At 36.4% G+C, this 14,165-nt stretch overlaps 2 protein-coding genes and 1 long non-coding RNA gene across 3 annotated transcripts; 1 reads left to right on the plus strand and 2 right to left on the minus strand.

Annotated features, from left to right (window-relative positions):
• Positions 1-308: 308 nt before the first annotated feature.
• On the minus strand, positions 309-5,704 carry pm20d1.2 (peptidase M20 domain containing 1, tandem duplicate 2). The gene is made up of 13 exons (XM_026333609.2): positions 5,418-5,704; positions 5,233-5,319; positions 3,104-3,339; positions 2,921-3,007; positions 2,701-2,834; positions 2,388-2,507; positions 2,217-2,292; positions 2,071-2,132; positions 1,905-1,983; positions 1,742-1,813; positions 1,489-1,654; positions 1,303-1,402; positions 309-964 (listed from the first exon to the last, which is right to left on the minus strand). The coding sequence occupies exons 1-13, from the start codon at positions 5,632-5,634 to the stop codon at positions 835-837; spliced, it is 1,566 nt and encodes a 521-aa protein (XP_026189394.1). The 5' UTR covers positions 5,635-5,704; the 3' UTR covers positions 309-834.
• On the plus strand, positions 5,230-7,214 carry LOC117152677 (uncharacterized). The gene is made up of 2 exons (XR_004463123.1): positions 5,230-5,376; positions 6,795-7,214. It is a non-coding gene; the product is annotated as an uncharacterized LOC117152677 (long non-coding RNA).
• Positions 6,485-11,560, minus strand: lemd1 (LEM domain containing 1). The gene is made up of 6 exons (XM_026331534.2): positions 11,069-11,560; positions 9,364-9,469; positions 9,056-9,208; positions 8,883-8,944; positions 7,263-7,336; positions 6,485-7,023 (listed from the first exon to the last, which is right to left on the minus strand). Exons 1-6 carry the CDS (start codon positions 11,258-11,260, stop codon positions 6,711-6,713), a joined length of 900 nt encoding a protein of 299 aa, XP_026187319.1. The 5' UTR covers positions 11,261-11,560; the 3' UTR covers positions 6,485-6,710.
• Positions 11,561-14,165: the final 2,605 nt, after the last annotated feature.

Raw genomic sequence — 14,165 nt, forward strand, 5'->3', positions numbered from 1 at the left:
GGCCATATTATTAAAAGCACTTATATAATCACATCTTTTAATTCTCCACTTATAAGAAAACAAAGTCTCTTCTTTTGATTGTTTTACTCCTTTATTAAGCTTTATGTTATGGTAACTGAAATGAAGTGGAATTCATTGCCTCCTTAACACATCTTCACACAAATCTGATATCCTTTGATTTTCACTACAGAATGAATGATGGGGATATTGTGATGTTTGTGTATTATGTAACCAATAAAATATTAATAAAGATTACCCGCATGTAATTAAGTTTTAAAATATATCTCAAGACGTTGTGAAACTTCATATGACCGTTACAAATCTGGATCCATTTTAATGAGTCAGTCAGTGATATTGCACCATTGTTAAAAAAACAAAAACAAATCTACAGTACACCTGATTCAACAAGAAGAAACAATATATTTCAAATATCACAATTCAGAATTTCCCAAAAAGTATTATAAGCAGCAAAAAAATATATATTTTGGTTCATGGAAATTACTGTAAACTATACTGTATTTTCAACCAGCAAATACTTCATCAGATTACACCATTATAAGCTTAAGATTTAAAAAAAAAAAAAAAATCATCACAACCTTATCACAAATAAAATAGAGCTGTTCACTGCAACCAGATAAATCCTGAGTCCCATCACACATGATTGAAGAGTATGATTATTGTTAAGCTACTGGAAAAGTGTTGTTTAAAGTAGCTCTAAAACATATAATCATATGTTTGATTTTTCAAATTTAGTCACTTTTGAAATTATTGGGAATAAAAATAAAAGGTGCTGAATTGTACTTTTTTTTACTTGTTGCCAATGCTTTCCATTCGTTAGAGTTCGTGGACAGAGCTGTGAGGCTCAGGGAGCTTCTGAATGTCACAGTTCTGAATCAAACTGAAGTAAAATGCTACAATCTCCTCATAGTTCTTTATGGAAATCCTTTCATTGATGCCATGAAACCTAAGAAAAAGAAAAAGAAACTTTATTTTCATCGCATTTAGGAAAAAAAAGATACTTTTCATATATTACAAAAGCTGAGAACAGCATGTTGGTTTTATACATAATTTACTTCTTAGCATTTATGTTCAAGAGAGACCTCAGGTCTGTACATTACGACTACATCACACTGTTACATCACAAGTCTGTGACAAGTCACGTGACCAAGACAGAAAACTTTTGTTCTGGAACCGGCTTTCTAGTGTGCCATTTTTATTTTGCACAAGCAGTTTATTATAAGGAATGACAGCAGCAGGTTTTGTTGAGACCATTTTTATTCAGTGTTCAAACTAGATTCTTACCTCTGAGTATCACCTGGTTTAAACCAGATAGGGATGAAGCGATAAATATCACTGGTCAGGTCTTTGTAGTGTCGACTGTCTGTGTTCCCAACACAGATACCTGCACATTCAAACATTATATAAAAACACCAATCACCAAATTTGAATTAACAATCCAGTTTGGATGAAATTAAATCTGGATTCTACCTGGAGCAACTGTAACTGTTGAAAAAATCTCCAACACAGTTTTCTTAATTATCTGAAAGCCAAATGACTTTTCATCAGCAGAGCTGACAGGCAAAGGGTCAGATCCATCAATAAGCTCTATCTTCACTCGCTGGTCCCCTACTGTAGACTGGATGAGGTCCATGACCTAAACAAGACAGCACACATCTTATTCAACTTCTTCTTGGCAAGACATAAGGAATTCTCAAAAATCAGACTTACATTTCTGACCTACCTCTTGTAATGACTGTGCTGGGTGAATCCGTAGATTTACATAAGCTTCAGCAAGGGAAGCGATGACATTCTCCTATAATGTAGAAAAGAATTAAGGATTTTTCTAAGGCAGGTTTGACTAAGGTCAGTTTGAGTTGCTTGTAAACTAACATCCTGTGAATTACCTTAACACCTGCATTAAACATGGTGACTGCTGTGGTTGTCCTTACAAAAGCATTAGTGTCTGGTTTGCGTTCCAGTACCCTGCACAAAAAATCATACCAATTACATTTATTCTAAAGGGACACACCCAGAAGAAGACATGTTGAATACATTTTAGGATGTAATTACCAGCCAATGAGTGGGGAGAACAGCCACAAATTTGACATTATAAACCTCACTGGGACACTGAACTGAAAAAAAAAAAAGAGTTAACAACAGAAAGAAATCTGACATGCTACTAGTACTTTCCAGTTGACAAGTAGTCAGTTCCTTACCTTATGGGCAAGATGTTCAAATGTTCCACGCTCAGGCCCATAACCAAACAACCTTGGCATTGGATTGTCTTCTAGTCTGACAAAGTAGAATAACATCATCAAAGTCTTAGAGTTTGGCTTTTTGTACTTATGTACAGAGACTAACCAGAATACATCATACCTTCCCCTTACCTTTTAACTGCTGCAGCCAAGATCCCAATGCTGGTCTCGCTGGGAGGCATGGAGGAGTGGCCAGGAATCATAGACACACTCAGCTTTACAGTGGCAAATCCCTTCTCACTTGTCCCAATTCTGCAAAATATAGACACACACATAAAACAAATAATGCCAATCAATCACCAATATTTTTCATATATGTGGCACATCATGTGTATGAAGTTCTGTTGTAATGTCAGGATCAGTCAAATTTTTTACTCTTTACCAACCAAAAGCTGCCAAGTAAATATCATGCTGCACTGTTCCTGTACATCAGAGTATGACTCACAGAGCAGCGGGTCCTTCAAGACCACTGATGAGTCCATCAAATACAGCAAAGCCCTCATCAAGAACAAACAACAGCTGCACACCACGCTGCTTCAGAACACTTGCTATATTCACTGCTCCCATATAACCCATGACCTTCAAAAAGAAATATATGAGGACCCTGAAATTCAAGTATGATATTTTATTTCATTTAAAAGGCAAAGGTTCTTTGAGCAAAGTACTTCTTCATCATGGCCAAGACTGATGTAAAATCCTCTGCGTGGAGCATAGCCTTTTAACAGTAAGTACTCAAGTGCCTGAAGTATTCCCTGGAACATAAAAAAAAACATATCAGCAGAATAATCAGAATGTAACTGAATCCTGTTTAATAGCAGGCTCGGAGAAAATGTCACTTGTTGTCTTACCATTACAGAACTCTTGTCATCTATGGTTCCTCTACCATAGATGAAACCATCTATCTCCTTGGCAGAAAATGGTGGGGCATCCCAACCATCTGACTCTGAGGCAGGTACAACATCAGTGTGAGCCAGCAAAAGGTATGGCAACAGGTCAGGCTGTGATCCTTGCACCCAAAACAGGTGGCTGTAGTTTGCCACCAGTTCGTGCTGAATCAAGCTTGAAGAAAAAATTGTTGGGAAAGCTGAAACAGGAAGAAGAGTTTAAAGAAGGCTAAATTTACATGTTATCATCTGTTTAATATTCAGTAAAATTTGTTGTTTGACATCTGCAGCTCTAGTGGGGCTGCAGAATCTGTGAAAATATATCTGAAGATAAAAACAGTATTATGTTTAACACTGTGCAAAGATTTAAACATGTCTTGCAAGTTCCTCAAATGATATGGAAAAACAATACTTTCTGGAATACCCCTTTAAGAAGTGTGCTTTCAGCAATCACATTTTTATTATCCTTGCTTTTCATTAGCGTGATTGCTGTAAACTGAACTTTGAGCTCGCTCTTGTGAACTTGCACTCACTGAAAGGGGCACAAAAACAAATGCCAGCCTCGGGGCCCTCTAGAAGATAAAACCAGTCATGAAGAATTTAGTACAAGAAGTCTGCTAGTGCTTGTAGAGTGATTTTGTCTGTCTACTGCACATTACCCTTATAAAAAATAAGTTTCCTTTAAAGTTTAAAATAAGATAGTAGACTTTCAGTTTACTTTGTATGTATTTATCAGAGATATACTAAACAAACGTATACAGAAAAATTGAAGTATATTTGGCTTGTACTTGGACTTAATTTAATAACTAAGATATACTTTGCATAATTAATTATAATTAAGCATTCCTGCCTTATTCATAACATTCAAGTGTTTGTTTTATAGTTTTTGGTGGAATAGCTTCAGGTAGATGGGTGGAACTGAGCCATTAGTATCAAAAGAACCAAATCTGCTTGTGATATGACTCATCACTGCTCTTTTAATCTCATTCCTATCAATTTGGCAAATGTATAACTAGATCCTATATGTTTACTGATAGTACAGTACAAAGCATACCAATGTGTAGAGGGTTGGACAGGTGAGATTTCCCAGCACGCCCAAGAGATAGAGACTGTGTTTGACCATTACTATTGAGTTCACATTATTTGGTTACATTTCTTTTGATGTGTGTGTTTGTAGCAGTGTACGTGGTTATTTTATCCTGTGTTGCAGTTTAATTAGTGTTGTCCAGTTGTTTTTACCTGTGGCCCTAAGTGTAACTGCTTTTGTAATACATGCTCTGGGAGGTATTCCAGAAAGCAGATTTAGTGAAAACTCAGGAGTAGCTTAACCCTTAGTTAAGGGAAATTTGAGGTTTTCCTTCTAGAATCAGAGATAATTTAAATTCAGATTCAATTACTGCAGCAGGATTCAAATTTCTAAAATATTATTTTTAATGTGTTAGCCCAACGTAAAATTAAATGCTTTATCTCATTTTTTCCAATTTTTTTTTAACCATGGAATATTTGATGGGCTTGTTAAAATTAAAGCAAGCTGCTAAAAGTGTGAAGTTGTTACAGTTTTCTGTACAGGCCAGTACTTGTTTTAGTTTCACTGCAAAATACAACTTACAGCTAATTTAGTTATGTACTCAAAGTTTGGTTTTACTCTTATAGTTAAAGACATATACTCCAAATATACTTTTATACCCTGAAAAGACAATGAGTGTTATGTGACAGGCAAACTAGTTAGGATATACAGAGGTTTATTTGCAGTACACTATAAAGTATAGCTACTGCAAATAACCTAAAAAGTGGGCTGTAAGTATATAAATAGCATCAGAGAGTTCAATACATAGAGTTGCACATAGATATGAATTCAAACACACGTTTATCAGTTATTAGTCTTACACCTAAAGTACACTTAAGAGTATACTTCACTTATAAAAGTGAGTGTACTGTATTTTGATTGACGTAGATTGACGTTAAATTAGCTTGTGTTTGTAGCTGGCTAGTATCGGTAAACACGGCCGGTACCATGTTATGGTTAGCTGTGTGTTACCAGACAAACATGACACTAGCCTGCTACAGTTAAAAATAAGTTTCTCATCTTTCACCTTTTCGGAGGAGCCTCTCAAATTCAAGAAGAGCTGTAGTGTTGAACTGCGTCGGTGAGACTGACACCGTGGGGATCCGGATAGCTTCTGCATGAATGAGGAGACACATCGTGTAAATGATGGTTTCTTATTTGTTTCATACAGGTCAGTAGTTGTAGTAAAATCTAGCTAGTGAGTCACATTACCTTTAAAGTTGTCTAAAAGCTCCTTTCTCTGATGGTGGTCTACCACGAATGAGATGTTCTGCTTTTCCCAATGTGCGATTTGAAGTCCGACATTTACGTCCAGTGAAAGAGTCCTGATGGATGCTATAGTAAATAACAGTAGAACGGTAATGAAGAAACTACTAAGAATAAATTTTAAAATCTTCAAAAAATTAAACTTTGCTCCTGTGTCTGTCATCTTGTAACATTAGTTAGCGTTAGCTATTGTGAAAGTGGAACGTATGCGGTGTTACGCTGGGGTGAAGTTAGTTTGAAGTTGGATAGAGCACAGTTATTAAATTTCATCAGGGAGCTTACTGTATATAACTTATATCGATGCTTTGTAACATCTGTTAATGATTGACTTAACTGGCTAATGGGTAACGAAACTTGCCATACTCTGATACAGTGCTAACATTTGTGCACATAGGTGTGGCTGCCTGCTTTCAACAATCCCTAATTCAGTTTCTGTTGTCGCAGTGACCGCGGTGAAGTTAGTTTTAAGTTGGATATTCAACGGCTCTAAGGTAGAAAAAAAAAAGATGTTTTCTCTACCGCTCTGGTCCTAACGACCCCGGGACCTTCCAGGCAATAGATCTGTGTCTGTGTCCACTAACATTCAAGTGCTGGGGCAGCACAACAGGGCTTCACCTGCCCCGCACATGATCACACTGATTTAGGTACGATCTGTAAATTACAGCCCAGTTGACATCTTATGTTGCCTTTTTCTCGATTAATGCATGTTGACACTGGCCACCTGTCACACAATTCAGTCATTCATAACAGATGTTTGTAGCTAGCTGTTTACTCATAATCTTTCTGACATTTAATAAAATTGGATTTTACGATTTGAAAGTTTTCTACAAATGTTTATCATTTACAGTACAAAGGTTATGAAGCAAAACATCCTTTATTGAAATATGATATATATATTTAAAAAACAAACAAACAAAAAACACACATATATACAAGTACAGTGATCTTTAAAAATGTACCATTACTTTGCACAAGATTACACAATTTGGGTTATGAAACAAAAATTGCAGAATTCTTAACTTCTATGAGAAATGCTTTAAAGTTTTGTTTCAACTACAGTGACGAGCATTCGTCAAAAAACCAAAATAGAAAATTGAATTTGATGTTCCCATACAGACACATTCAAAAAAGGAAATGTGCTTAAATCAGTGTGTATCCTAGGACAAAGTATGGTTTGCAACAACCAGAAGTAACACTCACATGTGTAAGTCAATATAGAAGATTATAAAACACCCTAAGCTACACCTGTCTAGAAAGTACTGGTGTATCCTGTGTATTGGATTGAATCAAAGCTCTCTCATCACTGTCTACCCCCTGGGTTAGGCTATCCAGTAAGGCAACAAGTGGACTTAATGAGTTGTCTTCAACACAAACGTTAATGAGGTAGAAGAGGCATGCCACAATGAAGAAGACCAAAATCTGTATGTGGATGGGCACAAGGCGGCGCTCCACCTCTCGTCTCCCTATAGTTGTGGGACTGGCAGGAGTATCTGCATATGCACGCTGGACAGGTCTCCCTGCTGTACCCTTGATGGGCTTCCGACAAGTGGCACTGAAATTCAAAAAGGATATATGTGCTGATAGACCAATCACAAAATTCTTACCATGGGTAAGACATCACTGTGATATGGAATACACACAGAAGATGTATGTGTTTGTATGAATGCTGTACATGTGTTCCCCACCACCATCTCAAATTCCTGTAAATGTCTTGTACTTCAGTAAATTATCATCCTACAAAAACTGAAGTGTATCTAATTTGTGCATGGAAAAAGTTTGTACAGCACTTACTAGGTCCTTCTTTGTATTGCTTCAGTGTCTGGAATAATGTCCTTGAAAGTACCTTTCATAGGCTCCTGGGGAAGCTAGAAAAGAAACAGAAAATGCTCACAAAACCAGAGAAAACAGAAAACGTCCCAGACAGCACAAAGACAGCAATTCAGACAGTAATTAAGGGAAAGGTGACCATTAATATAATGTGCAGTAATCTGACACATAGAGTCAAAATATTAAGATACAGCAACCATTATGCTTATCATTTGTAATATTCTGGCTTGGGTTGACAAATGGAAGTATCTACACCAAACCTAGTTCATTAATCTAGACATCACTGTGATATGGAATACACACAGAAGATGTATGTGCCTTCATTTTCCCTTTATAAGGTGAAGCCCTGGGAGTGTAGTACAGGGACTGGTCCTTCCTGTTGTACTCAACAACTTGCTTGTCCAGCTAAGGAAAACATCAGCAGATGTAACATATCATGACAAAGGATTTCTGTAGATTGAATTTCCTCCTGCCTACAATGAACCTCTTTAACCACCACCAAAGTTTGAGCTTAAAGTGTGACTGAAAAAAGTGAGCATTACTGACCCTGTTGAACCGTGAGCAACGTTCCTGCACATTGCTCCCATATGACTTTCTCTCAGTGTTTGTGCTAGGAGAGAATGACTTCCAACACTCCATCTGTTGTTTAGAGTGACAATGTACACTACTAAGTGATTACCCCGAAAGCAAAGAAATGAAATAAGGCCATAATTAATGATGTGTAATGTGGGTTTGAAAACATAGGCAGAATTAACTTTCCTCCTCAACCATTTGAGTGATGCTGAAGGCTTGAGAGGAAAATGACGAGCAACCATTGGCAGTAACAGATGGAGATCCTGATGGAACCTGTATGCATTGGTATTATTGTCATGTTAAAAGTGATACAAACATGTATCAGTTATGACCCAATCTATTCACCAGTGAGATACTAATGACAATCACAAAAAAGTGAAAAACAACCTAAGCACCCCATATAAGTGAAATAAGACCAGCCTACCACTGATCTTAATCCTGAGCACTGATCAGCAGAAGATGATTTTGTAATTCCTACAGGAATCTGTGAGCAGTGGGACTGACTCTGCTCTGATGATTTTACCACTTTCCCTGAATTCCACTTAAAACCAGGGTTCATGCTTCTACAAGTAGGAATATGCTAAAAAAAGGCAGAAATAAGAAGAAAAAAAAAACAGCTTAGAATTCATGTTTATGGAAATTTGTGCAAACACTCTTATTATCTGCTGTATTTACCAGTCTTGATGAAGGTAAAAAGCACTGTGGGTAAACAAAATCATCATTCTGAAAAGGAAAAACAACAACAAAACCACTAACATTCAAAATGCAAGCACTTGTTCCAAAGAATGTTAAACCCTTATTGTAATCTGTAACCACTAAGTGGCACTGTAGGGAAGAGATGTTTCAGTACAGTCAGTGATTGTGCATTAAGCACTGTAATGCTTTTAGCTCAATAGACCATCACAGATGGTGCTAGTTCACAAATTTCATACAATTCAAGAGATGATGTTCATTAAAAAAGAAACTCAATCTTTAAATCTAAAATGTCAGGGATTTTAAGATTTTTCTCACCTGGTTACTTTCTTGCTGGGTCTGATGTGACTCTTCAAGTGTTTTTTGTTGTTTTTCAGAATCTGTACAAATTACAGGAAAACAATACGAAGCATATGACTTACAGGATACAGCCTATGAAAGTGCAGAACTGGGCAAAAAAAAAAAAAAATCTAAAGCATTTGAGGCCATACCTGAGTCAGCATCATCATCATCATCTTGCCCATTTTCCTCCTCTTCTTTTCTGTCAGAGTACAGCACCTCTTTCTCTGCTCCACTAAATCTGACTTGTCTATCAGACTGAAGCAGTCTCCTGAGCTTCTTCTCATGCACGGCCCTGGTAGAGGCTAACACAGAACAAATATTACAGCAGTATGTTTTTTTAAGACCAGAGCATACAGAAGACGTATATACACGTCCTTACAAAATTGAATTTAGCATGACAGAAACATTATTTCTGCAGTGAAAATCAATTTAGAGACAGAATTAAGTGCAAACTCACCAACTATGGGTCCAGCTTTAAACCCGTATTTGTGCAGCGTGGCTTTCAGGTCGTCGTCAGTCAAAGCAGTGACATCGGGCATCTCTGCTTCCTCTGGATTCTCCTCCTTGTCGTCATGAAACAGAATTTTTCTGAGATTACTGAATACTATTAAAGACATGACAAGAATGCTCACAATGCATTTGAAGGTCATCTAATCATAGTGTAAAGATACTTTCATAGTTACCTATTGTAATACCAAATCAACCACAGAAAAACTTTCAGTGAGAGATATGTGCTAGACCTCATTCAGTGTATCAAAGTGCATGTTTTATCATCACATTTTGGTTTACTGGTATAGACCTGTGATAAGTGATTTTGACCTCTTCAGTCATAAAACAAAGTATTGTAACATTAAGATAGTATCATTACAGTCACAAATGCTATACAGTTACACAAATGCTCTCATCTGGAAAATACTCAGTATTGTATGGGCAGCAAATTAATTTAATTATCGAATAATCAGCTAATTACTTTCTCAATTAATTGTTCAGTCTACAAAATGTTAAATTTTAGGGAAAAAAAATCTGAAGCTTCTTAGAGCACAGGGTAAGATCTTTAAATTGCTCATTTTTCTTCACCACCTTTGTCTGGAAAAAAGACAAATGAATTCATTCTCAATACATCTGCAGATCGACTTTCTTTTTTGTCCAATGGTTGTTTACTTGGCCAAAAGTATCACCTCTAAATGTCAGTATTGAATCTAGAGTGCAAATATTACAGAGGTTTCTAAACCTGAAACCGCAACTTCACCGTGCAGTTGATGCCACAGTACAGGGAGTTTTGTCCAAACAAGCTTTATACCCCACAACACAGCACCAAAACCTAAAAATTATTTAAATGACAGTTCTGTTTCTGGCCAACATAAAGGAGTGTGGCAAGCACATGCACAAAAATGGCAGCTGTCAACTACAGTAACATCTGGTGGTCAAGGACCCAAGTGTGCCACAGAGAGGACTGCAGTAACCCAGATCTGCCACTCCTCCTATCCACAGCACTTCTGAAGTATTTACAGCGTACTTGAGTATAACAGTTTAATACTATTGTAAACATGTGATGATCTGGATTTCGGAAGATTTGTTAAATTTATTTTTGAAGTACTCCTTACTTCTCCAACCGACACTTTAGATTAGACTCTTATGTTAAAAAACTTATATAAAATACAGTATGTTAAAGATTAACCAGTAATTCACAACCATTTTGGTCCATGGTCCTTTTCTCTCTCATTCATTATTAAATTCAATTCAATTTTATTTGTACAGTGCCAAATCACAATACAAACCATCTCAAGGCACTTTACAAAAAAAAGACAAACAACCTTTTTCTGTAGCCCTTCGGAGTTGGCCAGATCCTTATAAAATTATTAACCATCTAAGAGAAACCTAATCGCTTTTCTGGAGATACTACATTTTGGGGAAAATACTTTGATACTTTCATTAATTTTTGATGTAAAGAATACTTTGATGACTTCTTTCACTGTGCAATGGTGATAACTACTTTAATTGAGCTTGTCGCTACAAATTACACCGGTAACACAGTACTGGCAATCTTAAAATAGCATTGCACCAAACAGAACGTGTTTTACTCCAAAGAAATCAAGTATTGTATATATTAAAAAAAAAAAAAAAAAAACACGGTGCAAAGCACCACAAGGTTGAAAACTCACTGTAACATCTTGCGCTGGAGCCTCCTCATCGCCAGAAAGACCCGCAGAGGTTTTCTGATCGACGTGTTTTAAGTGCAGCTTCACATAAACCTCCTTTTTGCTCTTAGCAGGCGGCAGCGTGACCCCATGGGCGACTAAGTCTGACTTCAGCCTGGATTTGGAGAGAGAAGCGGGGTGCTCGGACAGCGGCATTCCACAAGGACACGACGAAACAGTTCAAAACTAGTTCATCTGAAGTGCTATTGTTTCCATGAGTAGAAACCCGTGTTCTTATATTAGCTGCTGAGAAACCCTCTCCTGTGGTCTGTGAAAAAACTGAGGCAGCTGCACTTGATGACCTGATTGACAGCGAGTAGCTGTAGTTAGTAAGATAAACATACAAGCACAGCTGAATAACAGCGTGATATATATTAGCTAACGCTGGAGTTTATTACGCTTAGATGAAACCTTACACATTGTGATGATAAACTAAAATAAAACTCTAATAAGGCAGGTGAGGCTTTGGTTTAGCTCGTAACAGTGGGGATCTACGGAGAGCGGTAAAGCCCAAAACTGCCATTTTCCGTTTTTTTTTTTTTTTTTTTTTTTTTTTTTTAAGAAAAATGACGTCTACCGTGGCAGTAAAACGATATTTTGCCTCTCTTGGAAATGAATTAAAACTAGGGGGCAGTGTTTTTTTATCGCTATTAACTAGCGAGTTATTTGTTATGGTCTTTAAAGGATTCAATCATTTTCTAACATTATATTAAGCGTGTTTTGAATGGGTAGGAGTATTGTCAAGGATATTTGAATGTTACAAATATTGCACCACTGTCAGCATTTATTTTTTTGATATGCTGAGTTTAAGTTTGTACTTATTCAAACATAAATGCGATTTTATATCCTACATATCTGATCATTTCCAAAAGGCACATTAACATTGAAATGATTTGTTTTTGCTGTATAATATGATGAATTATTTGTTTGTTTGTATATCTGATGGTTTTCTATCATGACAAATACAGTTTCTCCCCACTTTTCTAAAAAAAAGAACGTCATTAAAAAGTCTCCCTATAAGTTCCTTCATCAGCTTCATTATAGCAGACTCAACACATCCTGACAACTGAGGTTTCCCCCTCTGTTTATTAAAGAAGTAGTTCCCATAGCTCCCAAGCTGTTACTGCTGATTTGTTTCCACACAGGTTCTATCATGAGAAATATTTAAAATATAACAAAATTTTAATTTAAATAACCAGCAGACTTCATTCACAGGTGTTTGCTATAGTCACACTACATTTACACAAAGCACACAATATCACAATTACATTCACAGTGGGTTTTGCGCTTTGTTACTCATCATATTAAATATATACTTTACAATAAGTATACAATACAATCAGTCAGTTATTTTTGCACACTTGGCTGTGTCAGCCAGCAAAGTCTTAATGTTCCTTTTTTGGACTGGAGGCCATGAGTTTCCCTTTTTTTCTATGTTTTGTTTGATAGTGCATGCAACAAACTGCCTGAGTGCCTGTTACTTTGCAGTTGTGGGGGCAAAGATACTCACTGGTATTAAAGTTTGCACAAGCAGCAGCTAAAATATTGAATACTGTATAAACTACATAATGTTCAAGTTATTTAGTCAAAAAAAATGTTGAGTTTCTGCAGGTATTCAAAACTCTTAAAGTGGGTTGATAAAAGAAATGTTGGTATCAATGTATAAGTCTTTTTTTCCTTGTTTAAATTAGGAAGCGAAAAGGATTTTGTGTATGATCTTTTTGTGTATGAACAAAAACAGGCTGCATAATTCCTAATGCTTTATTCCAGACCTCTAACCTTATAATTCAATATATATAAAATTCTGTAATCTACATTTGTTCAGCAATTCGTTTTCTTCTGTTTAAAAATACAATACTATACAATTAACAATAAGCTAGCATGCATGCATGCACAATATCAGGACCCTCAGACTGCATCTGTTATTTGCAATTCAGCCATTAATAGCTTTATTTAGACAAGTTTCCCTATTATGAAATGTTAAAATGCCTTTAATAAAAAAGCCTATTGGAAACCCTACATTTCAAAGGCAGTTCATACAGTTCAGTTTTAAAGCAATTATAACCAATATTTGAATCAAATCCGAGAACAATGTCTCTTAACCTACAGGGAATTATCACCAGAATGTGCAGCTCCACTTGGGTTTACAAAGCTTCATTCAGCTCACTGTTTGTCTGGAGCAGGCATTAACAGTTTTGATTTACCCTCACTGCTTTCATGGTGCTGTTTTTGTCCAAAGCAGGGACCTGTTTTGAGGAAAAAATAACTCTAAAATCTTATTGAACTATACTGTACAACCTGCTCAGCATCAAACAGCAGACAGCAAGTATGAACATAGTGGAACTGTAGTGGAGTAACAGCTAAAGATCCATATATAGCTATATAGTTATATATAGTTCAGAAAGTGTTAAGACCCCTTCACCTTTTGCACACTTTTATGACTAAATATGCAATTTTGCCTATAATAACAAAGTAAAAATATCTTTTTGCCTTATGCACATTTTCCAATCAATTCAATCAAGTTCTACACCCACCCCAAGGAGAATTAAAGCAATCAGGATGCAACTGACCAAAATTTGGGGTGACACAGCAACTGAATGAATACTTTTGGAGATATGAAGTTTTAGTTTTTAAAATGCAGTTTAATCACTTTAAAATTAAATAACATTTTCTCTTTTTGAATTTGTCACTGCTGCCCTCGGGTGGCCAAAGGAATCAGTTATTGCAGGTGAATGCTCGTTACTCCAGTCAAGCTGTTACCAATTGAATGCGTACCTTGAACCTCCAAATTTGATTGCAAATGGTCTTGTGGCATTTTTACTGGAGTTATGCATCCAACTAGTGCAGCATGTAGAAGTGGTGAGTAGTTCCTTTTGTAACACCTGTTAACAAATGAAAAACAAAACAGAAGTTGTGATGTGTCATTGAAGGGTTATCTCACCTGCAACGGTCAGAGAAAATCATCTGACCTTATCTATAAGATTAGCGATGATAAGCTTTGGCCAGAATCTGTTTTATGGTTACCTGTAGTAGGGGTCTTTCTCCAAAAAATCATGTTTAC

This window comes from Mastacembelus armatus, chromosome 7 (assembly GCF_900324485.2).
Source record: "Mastacembelus armatus chromosome 7, fMasArm1.2, whole genome shotgun sequence".
Taxonomy (NCBI): Eukaryota; Metazoa; Chordata; class Actinopteri; order Synbranchiformes; family Mastacembelidae; genus Mastacembelus; species Mastacembelus armatus.